The following is a 21661-nucleotide window of genomic DNA, read 5'->3' on the forward strand; positions in this document are numbered from 1 at the left end:
CCAACTTCACAGTCCCCACCTCTGGGGCGGCCATGTCCAGCTCTCCTGCAGCCAGCATGGAGCAGTCCAGAGGCCACAGGCCACGTGGAGGGGGACAGAGAGCCATCTCTACCCTATGGATGTGCTGTGCTTGACCCTGACAGTGCTGTAAAAAATTCAAGTTAGTCGCTATACAGAAAAGTCACGATGGGGCGCCTGGGTGGCTCAGTCGGTTAAGCGTCCGACTTCGGCTCAGGTTGTGATCTCGCGGCTCCTGAGTTCGAGCCCCACGTCGGGCTCTGTGCCGACAGCTCGGAGCCTGGAGCCTGCTTCAGATTCTGTGTCTTCCTCTCTCTCTACCCCTCCCCCCCAAATAAATAGACATTAAAAAAAGTCATGAGGTGTCACTTAAAAAATCTGAATGTCTCTCTAAAAACCATGAATCTGCCCCCCTGGCCCCTATTCCTGCCCAGGGCGTCTGCTGGAGCCCAGAGCGGCTGCCCTTCCCAGGAGGGTGTCTGCTTCGGTCTCTCCCCATCCCTCCTTCATTCCCTCTCGCTTCCTGCCTGGCCCCACAGGGGCCACCTGACTTCAAATCGACAGGCCTTGCTCCGGAACCGACTCTGCAAGAAAAATCTTTCTGACCTGAGGTGCTGACTTAGCCTCACTGAACCCCTTTTGTGACTTCCACAAAGTGGGGATGATTATACCCACCCCCGCCTCCCCCAGACCTTTTAAAGGATCAGACGGTATGGGTGTGCCCTGTGTGTTCCGTAATGTGCCAACTGTACTACGACACTGCTCGTGGCTCTGTGGCCAGGTCCCTTGTCCCTTTCTTGCCCCCTCAGATGTCCTGTGTCATTCCAGCAGCTGCAGAAATCCCACCTCTTCCGGGAAGTCGCCCCAGCCTAACCTTAGGAAGGGGGGTCCCTTCCTTCCTGGCCGGGAGGCAGGTGGTGAAAAGCAGGCTGAAAGGCCAGGGGCTGGAGAGGGACCGGCCGCACACGGAACGGGCAGAAGGGGTGCCGGGGAAACTGTTCTGCAGGGGGAGGGGAGCCGAGAGTGGGCTGGAGCCGCTAGAATTACAGTAAGAGCTCTGGAGAGTGCCTCTTGTTTTCAAAGGCTTGTTAGGCCATTAGAGAAAGAGGCGTGCTGAAGGCCTCTGGGCGGCGGGCTGGGCGGCCGGGCGGGCGGCGGCGGCCAGCTGGCAGCCCAGGGCTTCCAAGGCAGGACCGCTTCATCCCTCACATCCTTCCCTTTGGTCTTTCTCTGTGCGGGAGGAGGGAGCGAAAGGGAGCTGGGTGGGGGCAAGGCTTTCAAAGAAGATTCCAGAGAGGGAAAAGAAAAGGGCCAAGATGCGAAGTCCTTGGATCTCAAATTGCCTCTCCAGAGAAGTCCCTCTTCGCACCTTGTTAGGATTTAGAGAAAAAAGAACCAGGGCAGGGGCTGGGACTGGAGCCTGGAAGGAGGGGGCAGAGGGCCCAGAGCTGCCACCTGGGGGCAGGGGCGAAGGACAAACGTCCAGGTGGCCAGAGATGTGGGTCACACATAAAACACCAGGTGACCCGAGTTCACGTGCCAGATGTGTCCCTCACTGCTAGGATGGGCTTGGTGAGCACGGGACCTCTGTGAGCCTCAGAGGTCTCCCCTTCACGGCGGGCTGACACAATCACAGAACACAATGGCTATAAAGCACAGAGCATGGTGCATGGCAAACACCGGGTGCTCAGTAAACAGCGAGCTGAACCTGCCCCCTACTGACCTCCTCCCACCAACCACCAGCAAGCAAGTACTAGGTCTATTTCATTCGAACAACCGAAGGTGCAAGGGAGTCGCTAACAGGTGTGACAGACAGGTTAGGTGTGTCCGGGCCAAGCTTTCACACGTGCGCACGTGTGGATTTAGGTGGCACTATGCTTCCCGCTATGTGGCCCGGGAGGACGCAGGCTGTTTCCCAAATTTCAGTCCACTTGCCGTCGCTGGATGGTCCAGCGCACCTAAGTCTGTCGTACTGGGTGCCTAGCCCGGGCACTGCAGCTCTGGGTCATGGCTTAACCCATTCACAGCTGCCTCTCAGTTGTGGACACAGACTAGGGCAAGGCCTGGGGGAGTCAAACTTGGGGGGCTATGGAATGTTCCTTGAAGGATATAAAGGGATCTGAACCTCAGCAACGGACAGAAGAGCAGGCACGGCAATGGCCTACACGTGGGCCTTCTGTGTGAAGGACTGAGGATGTAGGGATCAGCCTGTCTCTCTCAACCCCCAACCTTGGGCCAGGGCTTGGGCCGAGGCACTAGCCTTACCTGGCAATGACAAAGAGGACACAGCTGACACCCAGGTAGGCGAGGAGCACGTACATCCAGATGTCTGGGGACAGCGGATTGAGGAAAGAGAAGACGCTGGGGTTGGTGCCGTTGGGCTTTCGATAGAGGATGCTCACGCCGAGCGTCATGAAGGGCTTGGAGAAGTCTATGGCCTTCTCGCGGACATGGGTGATGGTCAGGGGGGCCACGGCCAGATCTGCCTTCTGCAACGAGAGACACACACGGACAGACGTGAGGGCATAGCCTCTGACTAGCAGGGGACAGACACCTCTTCCCAGAGGAGGGAGGGTAAGGGAGTGAAATGGAGTCCGTCGTCTGAGCCTTGGGTCACTTGACCACTCTGCGGTTTCAACTTTTACTAGCCTTTCTCCTGAGCCAGGCCATGCCCGGCATCCTGGGGAGACAACGATGAGTTAAACTTGACCCCCGTTCTCCAAGAGCTCTTGGCCTTGAGGAAGAGGACAGTGGTATTGACATGCAGAGAACAGAGCCCTATTAAAGCTGTAACCCATGGGGGTTCATTCTCAAAATGGTGCTTTGTCAAGTAAATATAGTTCAGCCATCCACAAACATTTAAAAATAGCTCCTATTCTTTATTTGTGACTTTCAAACATCATGAGGAGGACACAGAATCCACAACAAACCTTATTTGAATCTGTTTTCCTCTCCTCACCCCTTCTTGACTGCCCTCTTAATATACCCTCCTTGGAAGGAGAGAGGAGTCCGGAGCCCTCTTCAGTAGGGGAGGGGAGGGAGCAGGGCAAAGCAGAGGAAGAAAGGAAGGGGGTGGGGAAGGCTAGGAATGTTCCTACCTTGGTCAATTTTAGCTGGCCACAATTTTAATGAGGGTAATAATTAAAGGTCTGTCTCTTTGGTCTGAGCTTTTCCTGATTAAAAATCTATAATCCCTCATTCCCACCTTCCCAGTCTCCACCCCACTGCTCTCCTGCCTGTAGAGACTCATTTAAGGGCTTCCTGATGACCATATTCCCTTTATCACCTCCATGCTTTGCATACGCTGTGCCCTACTGAGAATGCTCTCTCCCTGTTGTCTAACTCTCACCACCTACCACATTTCTTTGCCCAGGCTGCCTCCTCCAAGAAGCTCTCCCCAACAGCCTCCAATTCTAAACTCCCATGAAGCTTGCTCTGCCCCATGGGAAGGTCCTAACCTGCTGAGGTTGAACACAGGATGTGTGGCCATGCCACTTTTTGTCTTATCTGCCTATTGACCTGTGAGTTCCTAAGTGCAGTTGGGACTGTAGCTGACCTACTGCTTTGTTTGTCTGTTCTCAAGCCCCATCTCAGCCTCTATGATGCTTGTTAATGAATCGTGTTTTCTTCTGGGAGGGCTCCTGTGGCTATTTACATATCAGAACATGAACCAAGCTATCATTTCCCCATCTCAGGTGTGAGCAGAACAGAGAGAGCGCTTGGGTTCTAAAGGCTAGCACTAAAGACGCTTTAACAAAAATGGGGTGGCTACTTCGGAGATCCCTTTCCTTTTTTTTTTTTTTTAAATGTTTTATTTATTTTTTGAGAGAGAGAGAGAGACAGCATGAGCAGGGGAGGGTCAGAGAAAGAGGGAGACACAGAATCCGAAGACAGGCGCCAGGCTCTGAGCTGTCAGTACAGAGCCCGACACGGGGCTAAAACCCATGAACCATGAGATCATGACCTGAGCCAAAGTCGGACGCTCAATTGACTGAGCCACCTGGGCACCCCGGGAGATCCCTTTCCAAGGCAATGTCTCTAGGTGGCCACCCACTGGCGTGGTCCAGAATCATTCATTCATTCATTCATTCATTCATTCATTCATTCATTCATTTACTCACTCATTCATTCATTTTATGAGCTCCAATAAGCACTAGGGATACAGAGCTCAGCCAAACAGACATGGTTTTGGGCTTACAATCTAGCAGGGGAGATGCACGTTAATCAAATTGTTTACTCAATGGTAACTGTTAACACTAACTCTGACTTCACCAGTCCTAGAATAGGAGCCAACAACCAAGTTGAAATCAGACTTCAACAAGGGGAAGGCTGATCTGGGTAGAACCCCAGCTTGTAAAAGACTACAGATGCCCCAGGCTAGGGGCAGAGGGCACTGGCAAACACACAACCCTGACATTGCAACCCCCATGCTTTTTCTTTTACTGGCAGCCCCCTCAGCCAATTATTGACATTTGGAGCCCAAGGGCTCGGTGCACCTTAGAACCTGGGACAGACAGGGAGAAGCCTAATACAAAGGACTTTTCGTACTGGGAACTTCCTTTTGTAAATGTCTGAATGTGTGAGTTGGAACTTGTCTAGCTCTGAAGGCAGAGGAAGATGGAATGCAGAGTGGCTCCCTGGAGCCCTGGTCAGTTCAGGGTGTGTACAAAGGAAGGCAACAAAAGGAGAGAACTATCAGGGAAGGTGCAGAGGGAGTACTGTGTGTCTTCTGAAGACCTACTATGTTCCAGATCTGTAAGAAAATGCATTAGGTGGGAGCGCCTGGGTGGCTCAGTCGGTTAAGCATCCGACTTCGGCTCAGGTCATGATCTCATGCTTCGTGAGTTTGAGCCCTGCGTCGGGCTCTGTGCTGACAGCTCAGAGCCTGGAGCCTGCTTCTGATTCTGTGACTCCCTCTCTCTCTGTCTGTCCCTCTCCTGCTCGCATGCTTTCTCTCTTTCTCTCAAAAATAAATAAACATTAAAAAAAATTTTTTTTAAAGACCTACTATGCTCCAGTCTGGGATGCAGGGCTGAGCAGGAGACCCAGATCCTGCTCTTATAGGGCTTCTGGTCCAGCAAGCCCCTGCTGGGGGATGTTGCTAGGACTCAGAGGGGTGGGGGCCATGGTGGGACACCCTGGAAGGTTCCTTTCAGTCCTGAGTTCTAGGATCCTGTATGATGTTGGCATGACAGGGGTATAGTGGGCTTTTGATTCTAGAACTTGGCTTGCCCTGGCTCCGTCCCTTCTAAGCACAGTGCTTTGAGAGGCTCTGCTCTGATTCCAACATCATCATCAGTGTTTATTTGGACCTGGTCTCTGGGAATGGCTTCTGAGGCTTGGAGTGGGTTGTTGAGAAGAACCTCAAAGTCAATGGTGCCAATCTTCCTTTGGCTTTGATGGTGAGTTGGATTAAAGGGCCAATGACTGGGGATCACGGAACCTTCAGTATCTTCCCACCAGCCTCCTATCCTCCGGCTCTTGCATGCTGGGAGGCGGATGTCCGTGGCATTCTGTGCTTACAGCAGTGAGTCAGCTGGTCAACCTGCCTTTCTTCAAGGGGGGTTTTGATGTGTGTTCTCCCTTGGGCTTCAGGAAAGCTGGTGTTCTCCACTTTGATTTTGGTTTAGGCAGGAAACACTACATTTCACCGTTGGTTACGATTCTCTGAAAAAAGGCATTATTTTGTCCAGCTTCCCTTGAAAGACTTGAACAGACGTCAAGCCTCTGCTGTTTCAGTTCATTACTCAGAATGAGAGGCCCAACTCTGGCAGGTTCTTCCCACTTGTGCCAGTTTTCTTCAAGGATGGTTTATAAAATCGTAGGCTATCAGAGCTGGATGGGAGACCTTCAGAAACATCGATCCCAACCTCAATTTCTTATGGAGGGAAACTGAGGCTCTCAGAAGGTCCAAGGCCTTGGCTGTCTCACATCCGCAGTAATCATGTCCTTGACCAAACCAAACCTGACTTGTCCAGCACATTCATTGGTCTTACGAGTGATCTGTTGGTCCCCTCTGCCTTGAGGACCTTTCCATACCTTTTCTGTACCTCTAAAATGGGCCGGACACCCCTTCCTGGACATTACGTCATCCTCATGAACAGTTTTCCACTTACCAAGAATCTGTCAGGATCTACCTGGTTCCAGCCTCTCCTACTCTACGCCATACTTGTATGCGGCCACTTGGCACCATTTGCTCTACCATGTTTCCAACAACCAGAACTAAAGGCAAGAATGACTTAACCAGCAACAGCTCTGTAGTTTGGCCCTTAGCATCCAGCCCTCTTGGCTGCTGGCTGAATACGCGCCTTGTACCAGAAAGGGAAACCAAGGAAACCTGGTTCCAAGAATAGACTTGTGACCATGGTCCCACATCTGGCAACTTATTACTGATCAGCCTTCTCTTAAGCCAGGGGTCCTCCCCGGGGAAAGATCTGCCCCCTGAGCCCCAGCTTGCTATGTGCGTCTGGTGTCCCTGTTGGCACCTGCCTACTTGCGTTCCCATATGGTCCCATCAGATTCCCCACCTCTGTGCTCTGCCTCTTGGTTGGGGTCCCCCAGGGTGTCTTGTTGCTCGCATGGTGACCTGCTACAGTTAAAACAGTAAGAACCACTGTCATTCATGGGTGATTCCTACACGCCAAGCGTTACAAAGCAGGCTACATACACTGTACGGCCATATACGATGCTCCCAGCAGCCCCACGTGGCAGTAAATGTTATCACCACATTCTCGATGAGGGTACTGTGGCTCAGTCAGGCTAGATTTGTTCAAGCTCTACTTATTTGAGTGACAGGTGGTGTGGGTGGCACAGCAGTGAGCACAGCTGCCTTCCAAGCTGGTGAATGGCCAAGCCAGGACCTGGACCCAGTTCGCCATGACCTCCAACCCCAATGTTTTACCGCACTTCCATGTAAGTCATATGTAGTGGGTTGAGTTGCAGGCCCTCTGAATACGTTCAAGTCCTAATCCCTGGTACCTGTGAATGTGATCTTACTTGGGAATAGGCTCTCCTCCCCCGACCCCTGCAAAACAGTATTTTATTACTGCCACTGAGATTAAACAGCATCAGACAGATTGCTGAGAGAGAGTCTGGGGCTGTGCAAAGAAAGGGCATACTCTTAACTTCAGTGGGCATGTTTGCTTCCCCCAAAGATCTGCTTCTGGCTCCTGCTGGGTGCCCCTAAATTCATCGGCGTGCTCAACAGCCATTCCTGAGCCTGTGGTATGGGGGATGCTCATCGTGGAAGGGCTCCCGCTGGAGCCCGTGTTCATCTGGACTATGCACCACAATAGTTCAGATGTTCCCTGCAACACTCCTCAGGTGGTTTGAAATTCCCATAATATCAGAATAGCCTATATATATAATATATGTGTATATAGGTTATTATATATATATTGATAATACCACGTGGTGATGAGGATGCAGAGCAATTGGATCTCCCCTAGGCTGTTGGTGGGAATGTAAATGGTTTAGCCACTTAGCTCAGCAGCCATTAGAAAAGCATAGAACTCAGGAACAGCTGAATGAAAGAGATGCACGGGGCAAGGTATGGGGGAAGGGGCAGGGTGCTCCCACTTCCACTTCCTCTCTCTGTCTCTCTCTGTCTTTCTCTCTCTCTCTCACCATTCACCCCATATCTCCACGTGCGCACCGACTTGGAAGCTCCGGAAACAGGGTCTTTGCAGAAGGAATCAAGTTAAGGTGAAGTCAATACCAGGTTAGGGTGAGCTCTAAATCCAATGCCTGGCATTCTTATAAGAGGGGAGGACACACAGGGACACAGAAAAGGCCCTGGGACAACGCAGGCAGAGACTGGAGTGATGCAGCTTCCAGCCAAGGAACACCAAGGATGGCCGGCCACCCTGGGAGCCAGTGGGGAGGCGCGGAACACATTTTCCCTCAAAAGGGACCAATTCCGGGGTGCCTGGGTGGCTCAGTTGGCTAAGTGTTCGGCTAAGGTCATGATCTCATGGTTCGTGGGTTTGAGCCCCGCATCAGGCTCTGTGCTGACAGCTCGGAGCCTGGAGCCTGCTTCAGATTCTGTGTCTCCCTCTCTCTCTGCTCCTCCCCATATTGCACTCTGTCTCTTTCTCTCTCAAAAACAATAAATATTTTTTTTAATTAAAAAAAAAATGGACTGATACCACCAACAGCTTGACTTCTGATTTCTGGCCTTCAGAACTCAGACAGAATAAATTCCCATTGTTTTAAGCCACCTAGATCGTGGCCATTTGCTGTGACAGCCCTGGGTCACTCCTACACCTGCCACTTAGATCCTGCGCAGGATGCACGGAGCTCCCTCCACCCCCCATTCAGATGAGCAGCCTCTATGGCTGGGCCTGCCCTGCTCTGTCCTGAACCCGGGTTCCATTTCCAGAGCCAAGAACTTGACTCTGGCTCCTGACCATACATGGCTGACACTGGGTCTCCCCAGGATATACTTCACATCGGCTAATCGGGCTTCTGAGTCCTACGGCTACAGGAACATGTAGCTTCAGCCCCACATCCTTCCAGATCCTTCCACAGCCACCCAAGGAAACCAGTCTCACTCCTGTAAGGACTTTCCCCCAGGGCTCTGTCTGTTGGCTCTCTGCCCATGTATGTAGTATCCATGGAATTCACCTTCCATGCTTTTCTCAAAGTGATGTTTCTCCAGCTAGAATTTCCCTGCTCCCAATCCTGCTTAACATAGGATGAGACTTCCCTCTGGTCCTTAGGATAAAAAAAATTCTTATCAGGGACTCCTTAAGCCTTTCATGACTTAAGAGAACTTTCTGTCTAAGAAAATCTCCTGCAACGGTGGGAATGTTCTACATTTGCATCGTCCAATATGGTAACCACTAGCCACATGTGGCCAAGATCTTGAAATGTGGCTTGTGTAACCAAGGAACTGAATTTATACGTTTATTTAATTAATTTTGAATGCAAGAATTTTGAAAATTAATTTTCATTAACTTAAGTTTCAATTTAAATAACCCCAGTGCCTGGTGGCTACAGAGTTGGAAAGTGTGGACCTGGCCCCCACCTGCCTCTCCAGCCTTTCCTTACCTGATGTCCCCTTGTTTGCTTTCTACTGGCTTCTTTCAGACCTCTCCCCACCGAACCCATGCACTCTCTCTCACCCCAGGACTTTTGCACCTGTGCATTTTTCTACCTGGAACTTCTTCCTCCACAAGCTCTTTGTCTTGCTCATGTCTACCTCTCCTTCAGATCTCAGCTCAAATATCACATTCACAAAACCCTCAGATGATGTCAGGTCTCCTGGGAATTCCTCTCATGGCACCAAGTATTTTCGCTCCTAGCACTGCTCACAGTTGGGGTGTAGAGGAACTGGGGGATCTCCCCCCTACTGGGCCATAGAAGCTCATGGGAGCAGGGCCTGAGCCTGTGTCCTTCCAGCACAGAGGGCCCCACACCTAGCACGGTGCCTGGCTCAAAGCCCGCAGTCGGTAGCGGTTCTGGGACTGAGCGATTGTGGATGTGGAGAAGAGTCACCCAGCAAGCATGTCTTGCTGATGACTGCCAAATTCTAAGCTCAAAAAAACAGTGTTCTTTGAACAGCCCTGGACATTAACCTGACAACCCACAGCCTCAACAACCCACACACTGGAATAGAGGGGAAACCATGCTGCCCTTAGCACAACTAAATTTGTATTTGAGAGTCAGCACTTCATACCTCGCTCATCTGCCCGTATATAAGTTCCAGGAGAGCAGGGACTCAACTGATGTATCTCCCAGGTTAGCACAAAGCCTGGCACTAAGAGGTTCAGGAAAGTTCTCTGGCAAGACTGAGCAACAAAGTATCCCCGCGGGACCTCACCAACCCTTACCACAGCCTAAGGGGCTGAGCTCTGGCCTCGGTTTCCCTAATCAGCACCTCCTCTCTCCCTGAAGCCACATGACCCATGCCAGTCTGCCCGGATCCTGCCCCCTTGCCTGTCTTCCTCCAGAGTGAGGACCCTGCTCCCTGGCCCTGGCCCTTGATGGGCCCCTTACTTCTGCCTATTCATGGAAAGCCCTCCCCTGTCCTCAGGGCCCGTCTCCGGTAGGTCCTAGTGACATCTCAGCTCCACATCCCTTCCTAGTCATTGCCCTGGGCTGCCTTGTCGCCCTGGGGAGGGTCCACCCTTTCAGTTCATCTGTTTCCCCCACCCCCAGCCTGCCGTGCTCTACGCAGGGCTCTGGCCCGCCCCCAGGTGAACTCCCAGCAGTCCTAGCTTTCAAGTGCCCTGGGCCGGGCTTGGGGAGGGCCAGAGCGGAGAGGGCTGGGGCAGAGCCTTCCCTGGCCTTGTACACGGGGGTTGGGTCCAATGTATATGGGTCAGAGTCCAGATCTGTTCCTTGGCTGGGAAGAAGATGGGACACAGTGGGGCGATGGTGGGGTGTCTGAGACCAGATCTTCCTGATGTGCCGGCCAGCCCGCCTGGAGGGTGGGGACTGCAGTGCAGGGGTTCAGCGTCCCTATTGGGAGACACCTTCCCAAATCCGTGTCCTCCTTCACTCACCCTCTGTATGCCACCTCCCACCTTCTGTCGTGCGCCAGGGAGCCGGAAATGACCCAGCCTCCCCACCCACCCACCGGATTTCTCTGCAGGCTGCTGGCCAAGGGGACAGGGAAGGCGTTTCAGGAGCCGCCCCTACCTCTCCCAAGTCTCTACGACCTTCCTCCAGGGTTTTCTGGATGGACCAGTGGCCACTGCCCAGTGGTTTCCAAGCCAAAGGGCTCTCAGCCCAGGCCCTGGCGTTTTTACCTGGACACACTTCTCTCTCAGGACACGTGTCCAGGCTGAACGGTCACACCGATTCCTCCGTCCACGTGTGACTATCTGCTTCTTGCACTAGAATGTGAGATCAGAGGCAGGCAGAAGGGAGCCTGTCTGCTCTGTTCACTGCTGTAGCCTCAGCACTAGCATGGGGCTTAACTTCATCAATTAAATAACAGAACTACTGATCAAGGGGAACACTGGATGGATCCACTTGGAGGTATAGAAAAGGTCATCAGGAAGCACTTTCCCAGGGCCTGACACACTGCAGTTTTCAGAGGGGAACACAGAGTCACAGGGGATATCCGATGTCCCACCAGCCAGCCGCCACACTCCATCAGCACTGTGGCCACTACTAGCCTGGGGAAACGCACATATATCTAAAGAGACGCGGGCAGGTGCTAGAAAATTCCCATGTAGACGGAGGGGTCATGTACCCACGCTTCACACACAGGCCTCTGGAGCTGCGGGGCGCCTGACAGTGAGAGATGAAGTCTGTGCCTCTCCCAGGCCTGCGAGAGGGGCCTGATTCCCACCTCCCAGCCAAGGCTGTCCTGTGTCTGTCTTTTAGGATGGCTCTGTAGGTGTTTCCCGCTTGGTGGTACACTACGGGGGATGCACCACACCTCCGTTCCCACCTCTAAGAGAAGCCCCCTGCCCCATGCTCTGCGTGACCACAAGGCCGGCCTCCTGCTGAGAGTGAAGATGTTTGAAATTTTAATGGAATTTAGCTTGGGCGGACTCATTGTCTGTTCCCCAAGGTCCGGGTGGGGGGGGACGGCAAGGATCATGTACGTCTACCACGGCTGCTCCCCTATCTCTAGTCACCGCCCCCGGTCTGGGATCATCATAGGTGCTAGGTTCGAGCACCAGGTCAGGCACTCTGGCCCTGACCAACCTCCTGCAGGCGCAAGCTCAAGGCATCTCACCTGCCCACTGTAGACGCTGATTCTGGGTCCTGACAGGTCCCCGTGCCCGGTGCGCCAGGCCCGGAAATGCATGCAAGGCTGGAGCCTGTGGGGAAAGCTGTTCCCCCTTCTCCCTTCTCCCTTCGACACACCGTGTAAGGCCTTTCTAGGGTGCCGATTCACAGACTGGCCACGCTCTGCGCTGATCGGCTCAGCGATGAGCCTTCGTATTGGCTGTCCTGCTCTTGCTCCACTGCCGCACCTCGTTCTCTCCCTGGCAGCGCAGCCCGGGACTAAGTAGTGGCATCTAAGCCTCTGTCGCAGGTTGTGCTCTCCAGCAGTCCGGCTGAGACTCTGTCTCATAAAGTTTTGTGGAATGAATGAAGGAGCAGGTGACCCTCAGCAGGGGGTCTAGTATGTTCCTATTGCTCCCTCTGAGCTCTGTTTCCTTCCAATCCCCCCTCACCCTGGCGACCTGTGCCTTGACTGCTCTTGGCACCCGGCTGTCTGGACACTGACCTCCCGCCAGGCTTCAGTGTGGCCTGGGAGCTTTCTGCCTCCCTCTCCCGCTCCCCTGCTCGTCTTCAGGTGGATCCCGAGCTTCCCCAGAGCCCCTCCGTCATTGCTCTGGGCAACCCCGGCTGCCACGATAAGAGTCCACCTTTGTATTCTATCAGGGAATCCCCTGCTCTCAACTATCCTGTCCCATCTGGGATCCCACCTGCCTCAGGTGAGCTCCCAGCATGCCTTGCTGGCCAGTCTCAAGGAGGTGGTGTGGTAGAGTCCCTCCTGGCCACACAAACAGGGGTCTGGGGCCCCTTCTGACACCAGTGCACGCAAGCCAGAGCTAAGAGCTGGTTATTGGCTGGAAGGCAGGGGACACAGTGGGCGATGGGGTCACAGCCATGCTTGACATCTGACCCTCCACTTGGACAAGATGGGAAGCTCAGTGGTGATGGCCCCATCGCCACATCTCTGGGGAAGGCGTGCAAGTCCACGTGCTCATCTGTCAACGCCTGCTCCGTGTGGCCCAGCCCACGCCAGGTGCTCGGCAGTGGCCAAGAGCAGGTCATCAGGCACTTGAGGTCCGGAAGAAGGGTCAGGGAGGGGCAAGTGGGCCCTTGAAGCTGTGCCGTCCTCTTTGCTCTGCGTTCAGCATTTTGGGGAGGCTCAGGGGCTATCTGGGAGGTGCTACTTCTTTCACAAGGGCAGCGATGACAGCCAGGGCTACCCATGACTGCTCCTTGTCTCCATCTCCTTCTATTCCCCACCCTGGGTCCAGCCCCATCCACGAGCCAGGGAAATCCCTTATCTGCTATAGTGAGATGGAAGGACTTGAAGAGAACCAATGGCTTCCTGTGGCTTGGAGGGCATGTATGCATTCCCGTTAGGCCAGTCTCCTGCTTCCTCTCTGCCTCACCCACCCCCTCTGATTCTGGGGCTTAGAGAAGCAGCAGGGACAGGACTTCTGGGTCTCTGAGAAGAGTGCGTAGGAGGCCAGGCTGCAAGCACTCAGGAGGCCCGCGCTGGGGCCCATCCTGCACCTGCAGGAGATCTCAGTTGTGCCAACTCAGGGGTGCTGTTCATTCCTCTCTTTTGCCCTCCCTTCCTTCCACTTGTGACCCTGTGCCCATGCTTTTCTGGTAGCCTCTCCGCCTTTGGCCTCTGTCACCCATGCTCCCCTGGTCTTCCTCCTTCCTGTCGGGCACCTTGGGCGTCTTGTGGACCCTCCTTTTCCTCTCTCCTTACACGTTGCTGCAGTTTAGGCCCTGCCCAGGGGCCCCTTTCTCCTCTCCCCAGCGGTCCCGCCTCTGACTGTCTCCTGAGCTCCCCACCATGCCACGAGGCTGTGCTGATGACCCCCAAATCTTAGCCTCCCGCCCCACTCTTCCCTCTAAGGGCCCAGCCATCTGGCCAGCCACCTACCGGGACCCCAATCCCAGAACGATCTCTGTACCTCCCCCCGGTCCTCTATTTTGCCAGGCGGCTCTTCATTTGGGGATGACACGGCCACCTTCCCAGCTAGAAATTCACACCTTGCCCTTGTGCTAAGTTCTTCCCTGTCCCTCACCTCCTTCATCCAGCCATTCACCAATCTTCTCGATTCTACCTCCTCATCTCCACCCTGTGCCGCCCACCTCCCTCCTTTTCCGCCACCATGCTCTCCTTCACCCCAGTCCCAGCGAGAGCCTCCAGACGGGCTCGAGTTCACTCTAGCAGCACTCACTTTCCTCCAGTACCAACCTCATGTGACCCAGGCTCTACATCTTCCAGCTGTGCCCTGTGGCTCTCAGGATAGAAATCAAATCCCTCCATTTAGCCCTCAAGACTCTTCAAGACCCGTCTCTTGCCCCTTTCTCCATTAGCAGCCTCTCTTCCTGGATTCAGACTCTCCACACTGTGAGAGCCCTGTTTCCACTCTCCAGCACGATCCTGGACACCAGGTGCCAGGAGAGAAGCCCTGGATGGTGGCAGATGTCAGGAAAGGTCAATGCCCCAAGCGAAGTAAGGGGCCAATGCCTTTGTGGGTGCCTCAGTTCCCTGTGAGTCTAATTAATGTGAGTCGGTTTCCTGAGACTATTTGGATCCAGAGGCTATTAGATCCCGGATCACTGTGGCCCACCAGGATGACCACAGCTGAGAGGTGGGCTCTGCCACTACGTGCACATTTTGGACAGCAGGGCTGTCCCTGTGGAGAACGCTGACAAGCAGGACAGGTCCCAGGGGCTGGCCCATTTATGGAGAGCCAGGCACTCTGCTAAGCAGCTTTGTGCTGTATCTCATTAAATCTTCCTATACACTCTGGGGAAAAGGCTTTTTTATTATTCCCATTTCACAGGTGTGGAAACGGAGGCCAGAGAGGTTGAACACGTGCTAGACTCAGAATGTGAAGTCACCTCTGTTGGATTCCAGAGTCATTAAAACTTGTGGGAGTACAGTAAGGCATAGATGGGAGCCGAAGACCTTCAAGAAAGAGGAAATGACAGACAGCGGGCAGTAAAACTGGAGAGAGTGACAGTCTGGGAGAGCTGGGGTGATGGAGAAATCACAGTTCTGTCCGGTCGTGTCTGTGGCTTGTACTGTGGGAGGGGGCGGGGGCAGGGGAGAGGAGTGTGTCAGCAGGAGGGGTTACCCCTGCACATGCCCATCTTCCTCTGTAACCCCGGCTCCCTGGAAGGCCATGTGGCATGGGACAGAGGTGAGCAGAGTGTCGGAGAAGGACTTAAGTCTCACCGGTCAGAGGTTCCACCTAGGGCCTCCAAATGGGCCTCGAGGGCCAGATTCTTGCAAAGGTGAGCATTCATCACTTTTACGTCTACGTTCAGATCCCTAATAAGAAAGTAATAATATTGCCAAGCCTTTACCACGCTATCTATGAGCTAGCGAGAAGACTAATTATCTGACGACACTAATAAATGGTTATGATGTTATTAAAAATGGCACCAAGTAGGATTAATAGGCTCATCAATTCTAGGGAATCGGGTTTAACAAGGTCCCCTGCATGTCCCGTCGGGGCCCGCGCCTTGATGGATACTGGGCTGCACGGAGGCCGCAGGCGAGGCCCCCTCTTTTCCCCGGCTGAGGGTCAGCGGACAGAGGTCGAGCTGCTGCTGGGTTCTTCTGGTCCGCCCCCTTGCAAATGCTCTTCTAGCTCTGGACGCCGGAGATGCTGTGGCTGACAAGAGTGGCCTCAGCCCCAGCTCACTTCCACATGTGGCCTCCGCTCTCCGTGTGACCCCCTCTTCCCCCCCAGCCCTGCCTGTCTCTGCAAATGACAGGCTTCAAACCCACCAGGGGCCCCACAGTCCAGAGTCCCACTGACAAAGCAGGAGGGGAGGGTGCTGATAAATGGAGATGCCTCTGGGGCCTGCTGACTAATTTCCATTATAATTATAGTTATTACTAATAATGGTGACAACACCACTCCCTTCCGTTTATACTGAATTCCACAATCTAGGAGTGCTTCCCTACCAGCTGTCTCCTCCCAGCCACTCAACATGCTGGGAAGAACGCAGGGCAGGTATTAGAATTCTGGCCGTAGAATTAGAAACTGGAGCTCGGGGATGTAGAGGTATTTCCTGAAGTCCCCTCCCCCGCTTCGAAGGAATAACCATAATGATAAAGACGAAAACCTCAGCAGGTACTGACATGGTGCCGAATACATAATGCACACGGGCGAACTTAGCCCTCCCAACAACCTATGGGGCTGATTCTATTAATATCATTCCCATTTCACAGATAGGGAGACTGAGAATAGAGAGGCCAAGAAACTTGTTGGGGGCACACAGCCAGTAAGTGCCAGAGTGGGAATTAAGATCAGCCCAAGTTCATGCTCTTTACCATTCGCCTCTCCTACCAGCTTCCACGGGAGCCCCGGTCTCCTTGGACCTAGGAAATGATGTCGAGGTAAAGCTCTTCTGAAGTCTTCACACTCTGAGTTCCAGCTCCCTCCCTTTCAATCTCCAAGGTCCCAGCAGGGCAGCCCCTTTCAGCAGGGGCAGAGGAGGCTGAGCAGAAAGCGCTGCTGTTGCCTCCTCCCACCCAGAGAGGCAAAGTGACAATTATCCCGGTCACTGGTACTTTTCATGCAAAGATCTACTGCATGAGCCTACCGCTCTGCCCTGGCTCCTGCCAAAGACGGTTAGAGCCCAGGGCTTCAGAAAGCAAAGGGCCTCCAAAGATTCTGCTGCTTTGAAATCCCAGCCCATGGGTCCTCCCTTCTCTCTGCCTCAGCTTCCTCATCTGTAAAATGGGTGGTGATAACCGTACCTACCTCACGGGGCTTGTTGCAAGGAGAACTGAGAGAAGGGATAGAAGGGGTCTGGCATAGGTTAGGTCTTTGCATACCTTAGCAGGTCCTTGACAACTAACACCTCTGGACAGCTGAGGGCCCCGGGGCTGGAAGGCCAGCAGTGTTAATTACGTGTGAACCTAGGCAAAGGGCTCCTCACTGAATTCCTACAACAAATAGGAGCTTTGGTAGCTGGGACTTTTGTTTTAGAAGTAGAGACACTGAGACTCAGTGAGGTTGATGAACTTTCCCACCCACCCATCTGTCAGGTGGTAAAGTGGGGGGCTCTGCACCTCAGTCGATCGGACTGCAGCCTGGGCTCCTCACTTACGGCCTCTACAAGCCTTCTCCTTATACCCAGGGCCGCGCCCCGTGCCTAGTACTTCCCATCCAGTATCACAATAATCCTACGAGGGGTAATCTGCCCATTTGACAGATGAGGAAACCACTTACAGAGGTCCCCTGACCTGCCCCCGCTCACACAACGGATGAGTGAGAAGCAGCACTCGAACCCAGGGCCCCTGACTCACTCCCCTCCACCGCTGTGGTGGCCCTCCACTGTGGCTTCTTTCTTCATGCCAGTGTCCCATGAACCCCACGTCCCTCCCACCAGCTGCTCCTTTGCCCCAAAGTGCCACCTGTCTGCTTACCTGGGTCCTCTCCCCACTCAGGCACAGAACCGCCCAGCTGGCCCTTGCCTGTCCCTTCACACAGCCGTCAGTTCCTCGCGCCACCTGCCCCCCACTGGGCCCGGAGCTGTTCAGGCACCTGGCTCTGTGCCCTAGAGTGTGGTGAGGTGTTTTGCATGGGCACCTGGCCTACACGGCTGGGGCATTCTCTGGTCACTCTCAGGGGAGCGGGAGGCAGCGGGGAGCTGAGGAACCCCTCCAGAGTGAGCTCACCGAAGTCACCAGTGGGGAGGGCTTAGTCAGACGGGAGGCAGTGCGTTTGTGCAAAGCAACGTCTGGGCCCCGGGGTGCGTGAGCAAGGCAGGCCCAAGGAAGTCAGGTGCTCCCCAAGGTCACAGCCTTTGTCTCCATCTCCTCTCCCTCCTGCTAGAATGCCCCACCCTGATGCGCACGGACTTGGCCAGGCCTCCCGGGGGGTCCCCAGTCCCCTGACGCTCCCCTCCCGCTTACATGGTCGATGAGCTCCTTGATCATGCCGTTCCACTGGCCCTTGTCGTCCTGTGCCCCGTACTTGCCGTCCTCCACCAGCCGGATCTCGTAGGAGAAGCCGAGGATGTGGGCCAGCTCCTTCAGCAGGTCGATGCAGTAGCCCTCAAAGCGGTCATTCCCAAACAGGGTCCGGTCGGACTTGCGGAACATGACAAAGGGCTCCTCCTGCAGGGACGGATGGGAGAGGGGGCTGATCAAGGCTGAGTGGGTTGCTGGGGAGCTCAGGCTGGAAATTGCTTGTGCATCTAAGAAGCCTTTGGGGGAGGGGGACTTAGAAGAACGGCCTGTTAAGTCAGCCAGCTCACAAATGGGCACCTTCTAGTAGTCGCTGGCTCGAAGTGGATTAATTGTCCACCCGTTGCAGAGCTAGTAGGCGGTGGAACAGGCATTTGAACTCATGACGATCTGATTCTGATTCCCACGCTCTCTGCCGTACCATCCATGGNTTTTAAGAAGCTTCCCTCCAGGGGATTCTGCTGTCTGCTCAGAGGCAAGAACCCTGCTGCTCGAGGCTCTCTGTCCAGCATCCTCCCTGACTTCTCCCCCAAACACATTCTCACGCCCCCCCCCCCATACCTCTCCCTCCTTCAGAGGATCTCAGCCTCCAGCACGAGATTTGCCAGGTGAGTGATTGCCAATAACCATGAGAGCCTGCATCTGTACGTGGACGCACCAGGCGTAAATCAACAAACACGATAGTGCCTGTGAGAGCCTAGCACGCAGCCCAGCAAGGGAGTGCTCGGCAGACAGCAGGTGGCACTGCCTCTGTGAACCCTGGCTTCACCCTTTCGGGTGAAGGGTGGGGGGTGGGTAGGGACCAACAATCCCATTTCACAGATGTAGTGAGTGAGCTCACCAGGACAGGGTGAGAGCTCACCTGCTGGCACAGACTGGGTATGAACTCAGACTGGTGTGGCCCCAGAGTGCAAGCTCTGATCCGCCTCGCTGTGCGAGAGGCGCTGAGCCACAAGGTGCCTCTCCCTGGTGGGCACGGGGACCCCGGAAGGTAGCTCATGGAGCACAGGTCCCACTGTCCCTTGTCAGGCCCCTTCTCTGCCAGGCGATGGGGAGCCAGTGAGGGGCTTAGAATAGGGCACAGCTCAGTCTGATTTCTCATTTAGAAACAAACCCCTCACTGCCCCGCAGAGAACTAGAAGAGACAGGACAGACAGTGGAAAATAGCTATTGACCTTGTCCAGTCTGAGGTCCAGGGAGCGAGGAACTGTGGGCTCTGATGCGGCAAAACCCAGGCCCACAGCACTGTCTCGAAGTCCAGGTCAACACACAAGTCTGTTTCCGCTGGCTCCGTCCACCAGCTTCACTGACAAATCCCTGTCACCAGGCTGCGGTGGACAAGCCACCTGTCAGCAAACTCAACGTTTACTGAGCTCCTACTATGCACCAGACACTGCCTTAAACTCTCATGGGTGGTTTGAGGCAGGCCTCACAGGCTTGCGAGACAGGTGACGTTACCCCCATTCAATAGATGAGGAAACTGAGGCTCAGAGAAGGTCAGTGAGTTGCTTAAGGTCACACAGCAATTGAACTGCAGTCCAATAGAGGCTAGTTCCAGTCCTGCACGCCTGTAGCTCCTCAGCCTCTTGCTGGGCCTTAACCCTCCCTAAAGCCACCTCAGCATCCCCACCCCCATGTCAGAATGTCTCAGGTCTTTAGTTCTAGGTGACACAGTGGCTGACAGGGTACCTGTGTACAGGTAATCCCATGTGCACATGCTCACAAGAAACACACGCCCAATTATGGAGGCGTTTTACTGTCCTGTCAACCAGTGTGGCTCTTCCTTTGACACTGTGGGCCCCTGGGACAGGGTGAGCAATGAAGGCCCCAGAGAACACCCTCTCTGGAGGTCCTCTGGAGCATAAACCCACCGGCAGCCTCTTACCCGGGTCCCGTGGTGGCAGGTGGCCTCGATTCTCTGCTCCTGGCTCCCCAGTACTGCTACCTTTCAAAATCCCACCCCACCCCAGGACTCATTTACTCTAGACAGTCCTTCAGGATGCCTCACAGAAAGGACGGGGTGGGGTGTGGGGAGCTCCGAGGGGTTCCTGGCTCTCCAGGGACTCTGAGAAAGCCACCTCACAGCCAAACTGGGTGGAACACTGGATCCCTCAGCTAGACTCGATGCTGCATCTCCGTGCCTCCCATCCCCACCCTGCAACCAAGCAGGCAGTTCACAAGGTTGGAGAAGAGAGCCCAGGCGGGGGCAGGGAAGGTCCTGGGGCTACTTGGAGAGAAGGGCGCTTTGGCTTGGGCACTCACTGTGGTTGTGCAAATCCGTCTCTGGGAAGGGGCTGCCCGAACCCTGGCACAGGGCTTAGTGAGCAGGGCCTGGGGGCGGGAGTTTCAGTCCTAACCTCTCCCTTGGCTCGGACATTCTTGGGCAGTGAACAACGTGCACCACTGTACCTGGTGGCCCTGATCTTAGCTCAAGGAAAGAACTGGAGAGAGGTACCATCTCCCCCAGGAGGAATTGCCAACCACACACTGATTCCTGGGCACAATCTACCTCCTTTGTTAAATTGGGATAATAATAGAACCTACCAGAGAGGGTAGTTGTGAGGATAAGTGAGTCAATCTGTGAAAAGCACTTACAACGGGGCCTGGCAAATATAAGTTGCCAATGTGACTTATTTATTTATTTTTATTAATATCGTTCCCTTCTTTCTGTGTGCTGGGCAGCCTGTTATTGGAGTGCCCTTTCCAGCCTAGAGATCATGCCCAAGGTCAGCAAAGGTTAAACCTCATAGCTGGCAACAGAAAGCCATTTGGGGGGAAAGGTCCCTGAGATAGCTCACTTCCTGACCCTCCCTCTACGCCCCTCCCTGGGCCTATTCTCTAAAATTAGCACTTCATTTGTGAAGCCACCACAGCCCCAGAATCTATACATCTCCATATAAATACGCTGCCTTCGGAGCAGCTGTAAAATGCCATTAATTTCGGGAAGTGCTTTGCGGATGGCATACATATTTAACAGCCAAAGCCCAGAGCATTAAAATGGTGCTCGCCTTAGTAATGTGTCTCCAGACCAGCAACATTTCCTAGGGGGTAATTCTGAACTCCGCCAACTACTTATTCATGGACTATTTCACAATTTATTACTGGAAATGTCCAGACAGCCAATTCACAAGCTCTCTCGGCTGCTAATCGATTGCTCAGTGAAGGTGCCCTCAATTTCATAACTTCACGCTCTCCTATTGCTTTGGGAGAACAGCCGTAGGAGCGGGGTAATATTTCTCTTCAACAAGTCACAGGAAACAGGGGTCCGGAAAAATAACCTCTTCCGACTTTTCATTGCCGGGGCTCGCTTGGTCTGGTTTCTCCGTGATCGCTTATACCGACGTGAGAGCCGGGCCTTGAGGTCAGTTTTTTCCCCAGCAGGAAGGGNCCCGGTATCTGACATCGACAGTATCAACACACACCCGTATAAGCATACACACGTGTGCACGAGGCCACCGGCACTGACACCCCACTCGCGATGCCCTGTCCGCCTAGTCCTGCTCAGACACAGAGGCTGAAGGCCCTCGATCCAAGCTCCCCCCTCCCCCATTCCCTCCTGTTAGAACTAGGACAGAGCATTAGGAGTCCTCCCCCCACTCAGCAAGTGGTTCCTGGCCTGGGACCTGCCCGGGAGTCCTACGTGGGCCGGTGTGCACATGGCACAAATACACCCACTGCTGTGTATCCAGACACCCATGTGTAGCTTGTCCAGCCCCACACCCACACACGTACCCACAGGCACGTCAACACCGCGGCTTTCTCCGGCAGCCCAAAGAACCCTGAACCTTCAAAGGCAGGGGCCCCAGGAGCAAGTCGGGTGTGCTTTCTTGGTGTGTGAGCTGAGGTTTCGGCGGATGAATGTTTCATGAGCCCGCGGAAGAGCAGAACCAGAACAGAAGCCGGGGCCAGGCAGGGAGGGGGCGGGAGGGGGCAGGCTTCCAGGCTCTTGCTGCTTCAGTTTTGACCTCAGGGACTGGAAAGGCC

The 21661-nt window shown here is 54.2% G+C and overlaps 1 protein-coding gene across 1 annotated transcript in view; it reads right to left on the reverse strand.

Moving 5' to 3' along the window:
- GRIK3 (glutamate ionotropic receptor kainate type subunit 3) overlaps nucleotides 1–21661 on the reverse strand; it is a 230191-nt gene that overhangs the window by 20669 nt on the left and 187861 nt on the right. Inside the window, exons 10-11 of the mRNA XM_077753181.1 lie at nucleotides 17624–17827; nucleotides 2284–2507 (exon numbers count right to left, since the gene is read on the reverse strand). Coding sequence (XP_077609307.1) covers nucleotides 2284–2507; nucleotides 17624–17827 — 428 coding nt within the window. The remainder of the gene's footprint in view (nucleotides 1–2283; nucleotides 2508–17623; nucleotides 17828–21661) is intronic.

Source organism: Crocuta crocuta, unplaced genomic scaffold, assembly GCF_008692635.1.
Source record: "Crocuta crocuta isolate KB4526 unplaced genomic scaffold, BGI_CrCroc_1.0 scaffold303, whole genome shotgun sequence".
Classification (NCBI taxonomy): Eukaryota; Metazoa; Chordata; class Mammalia; order Carnivora; family Hyaenidae; genus Crocuta; species Crocuta crocuta.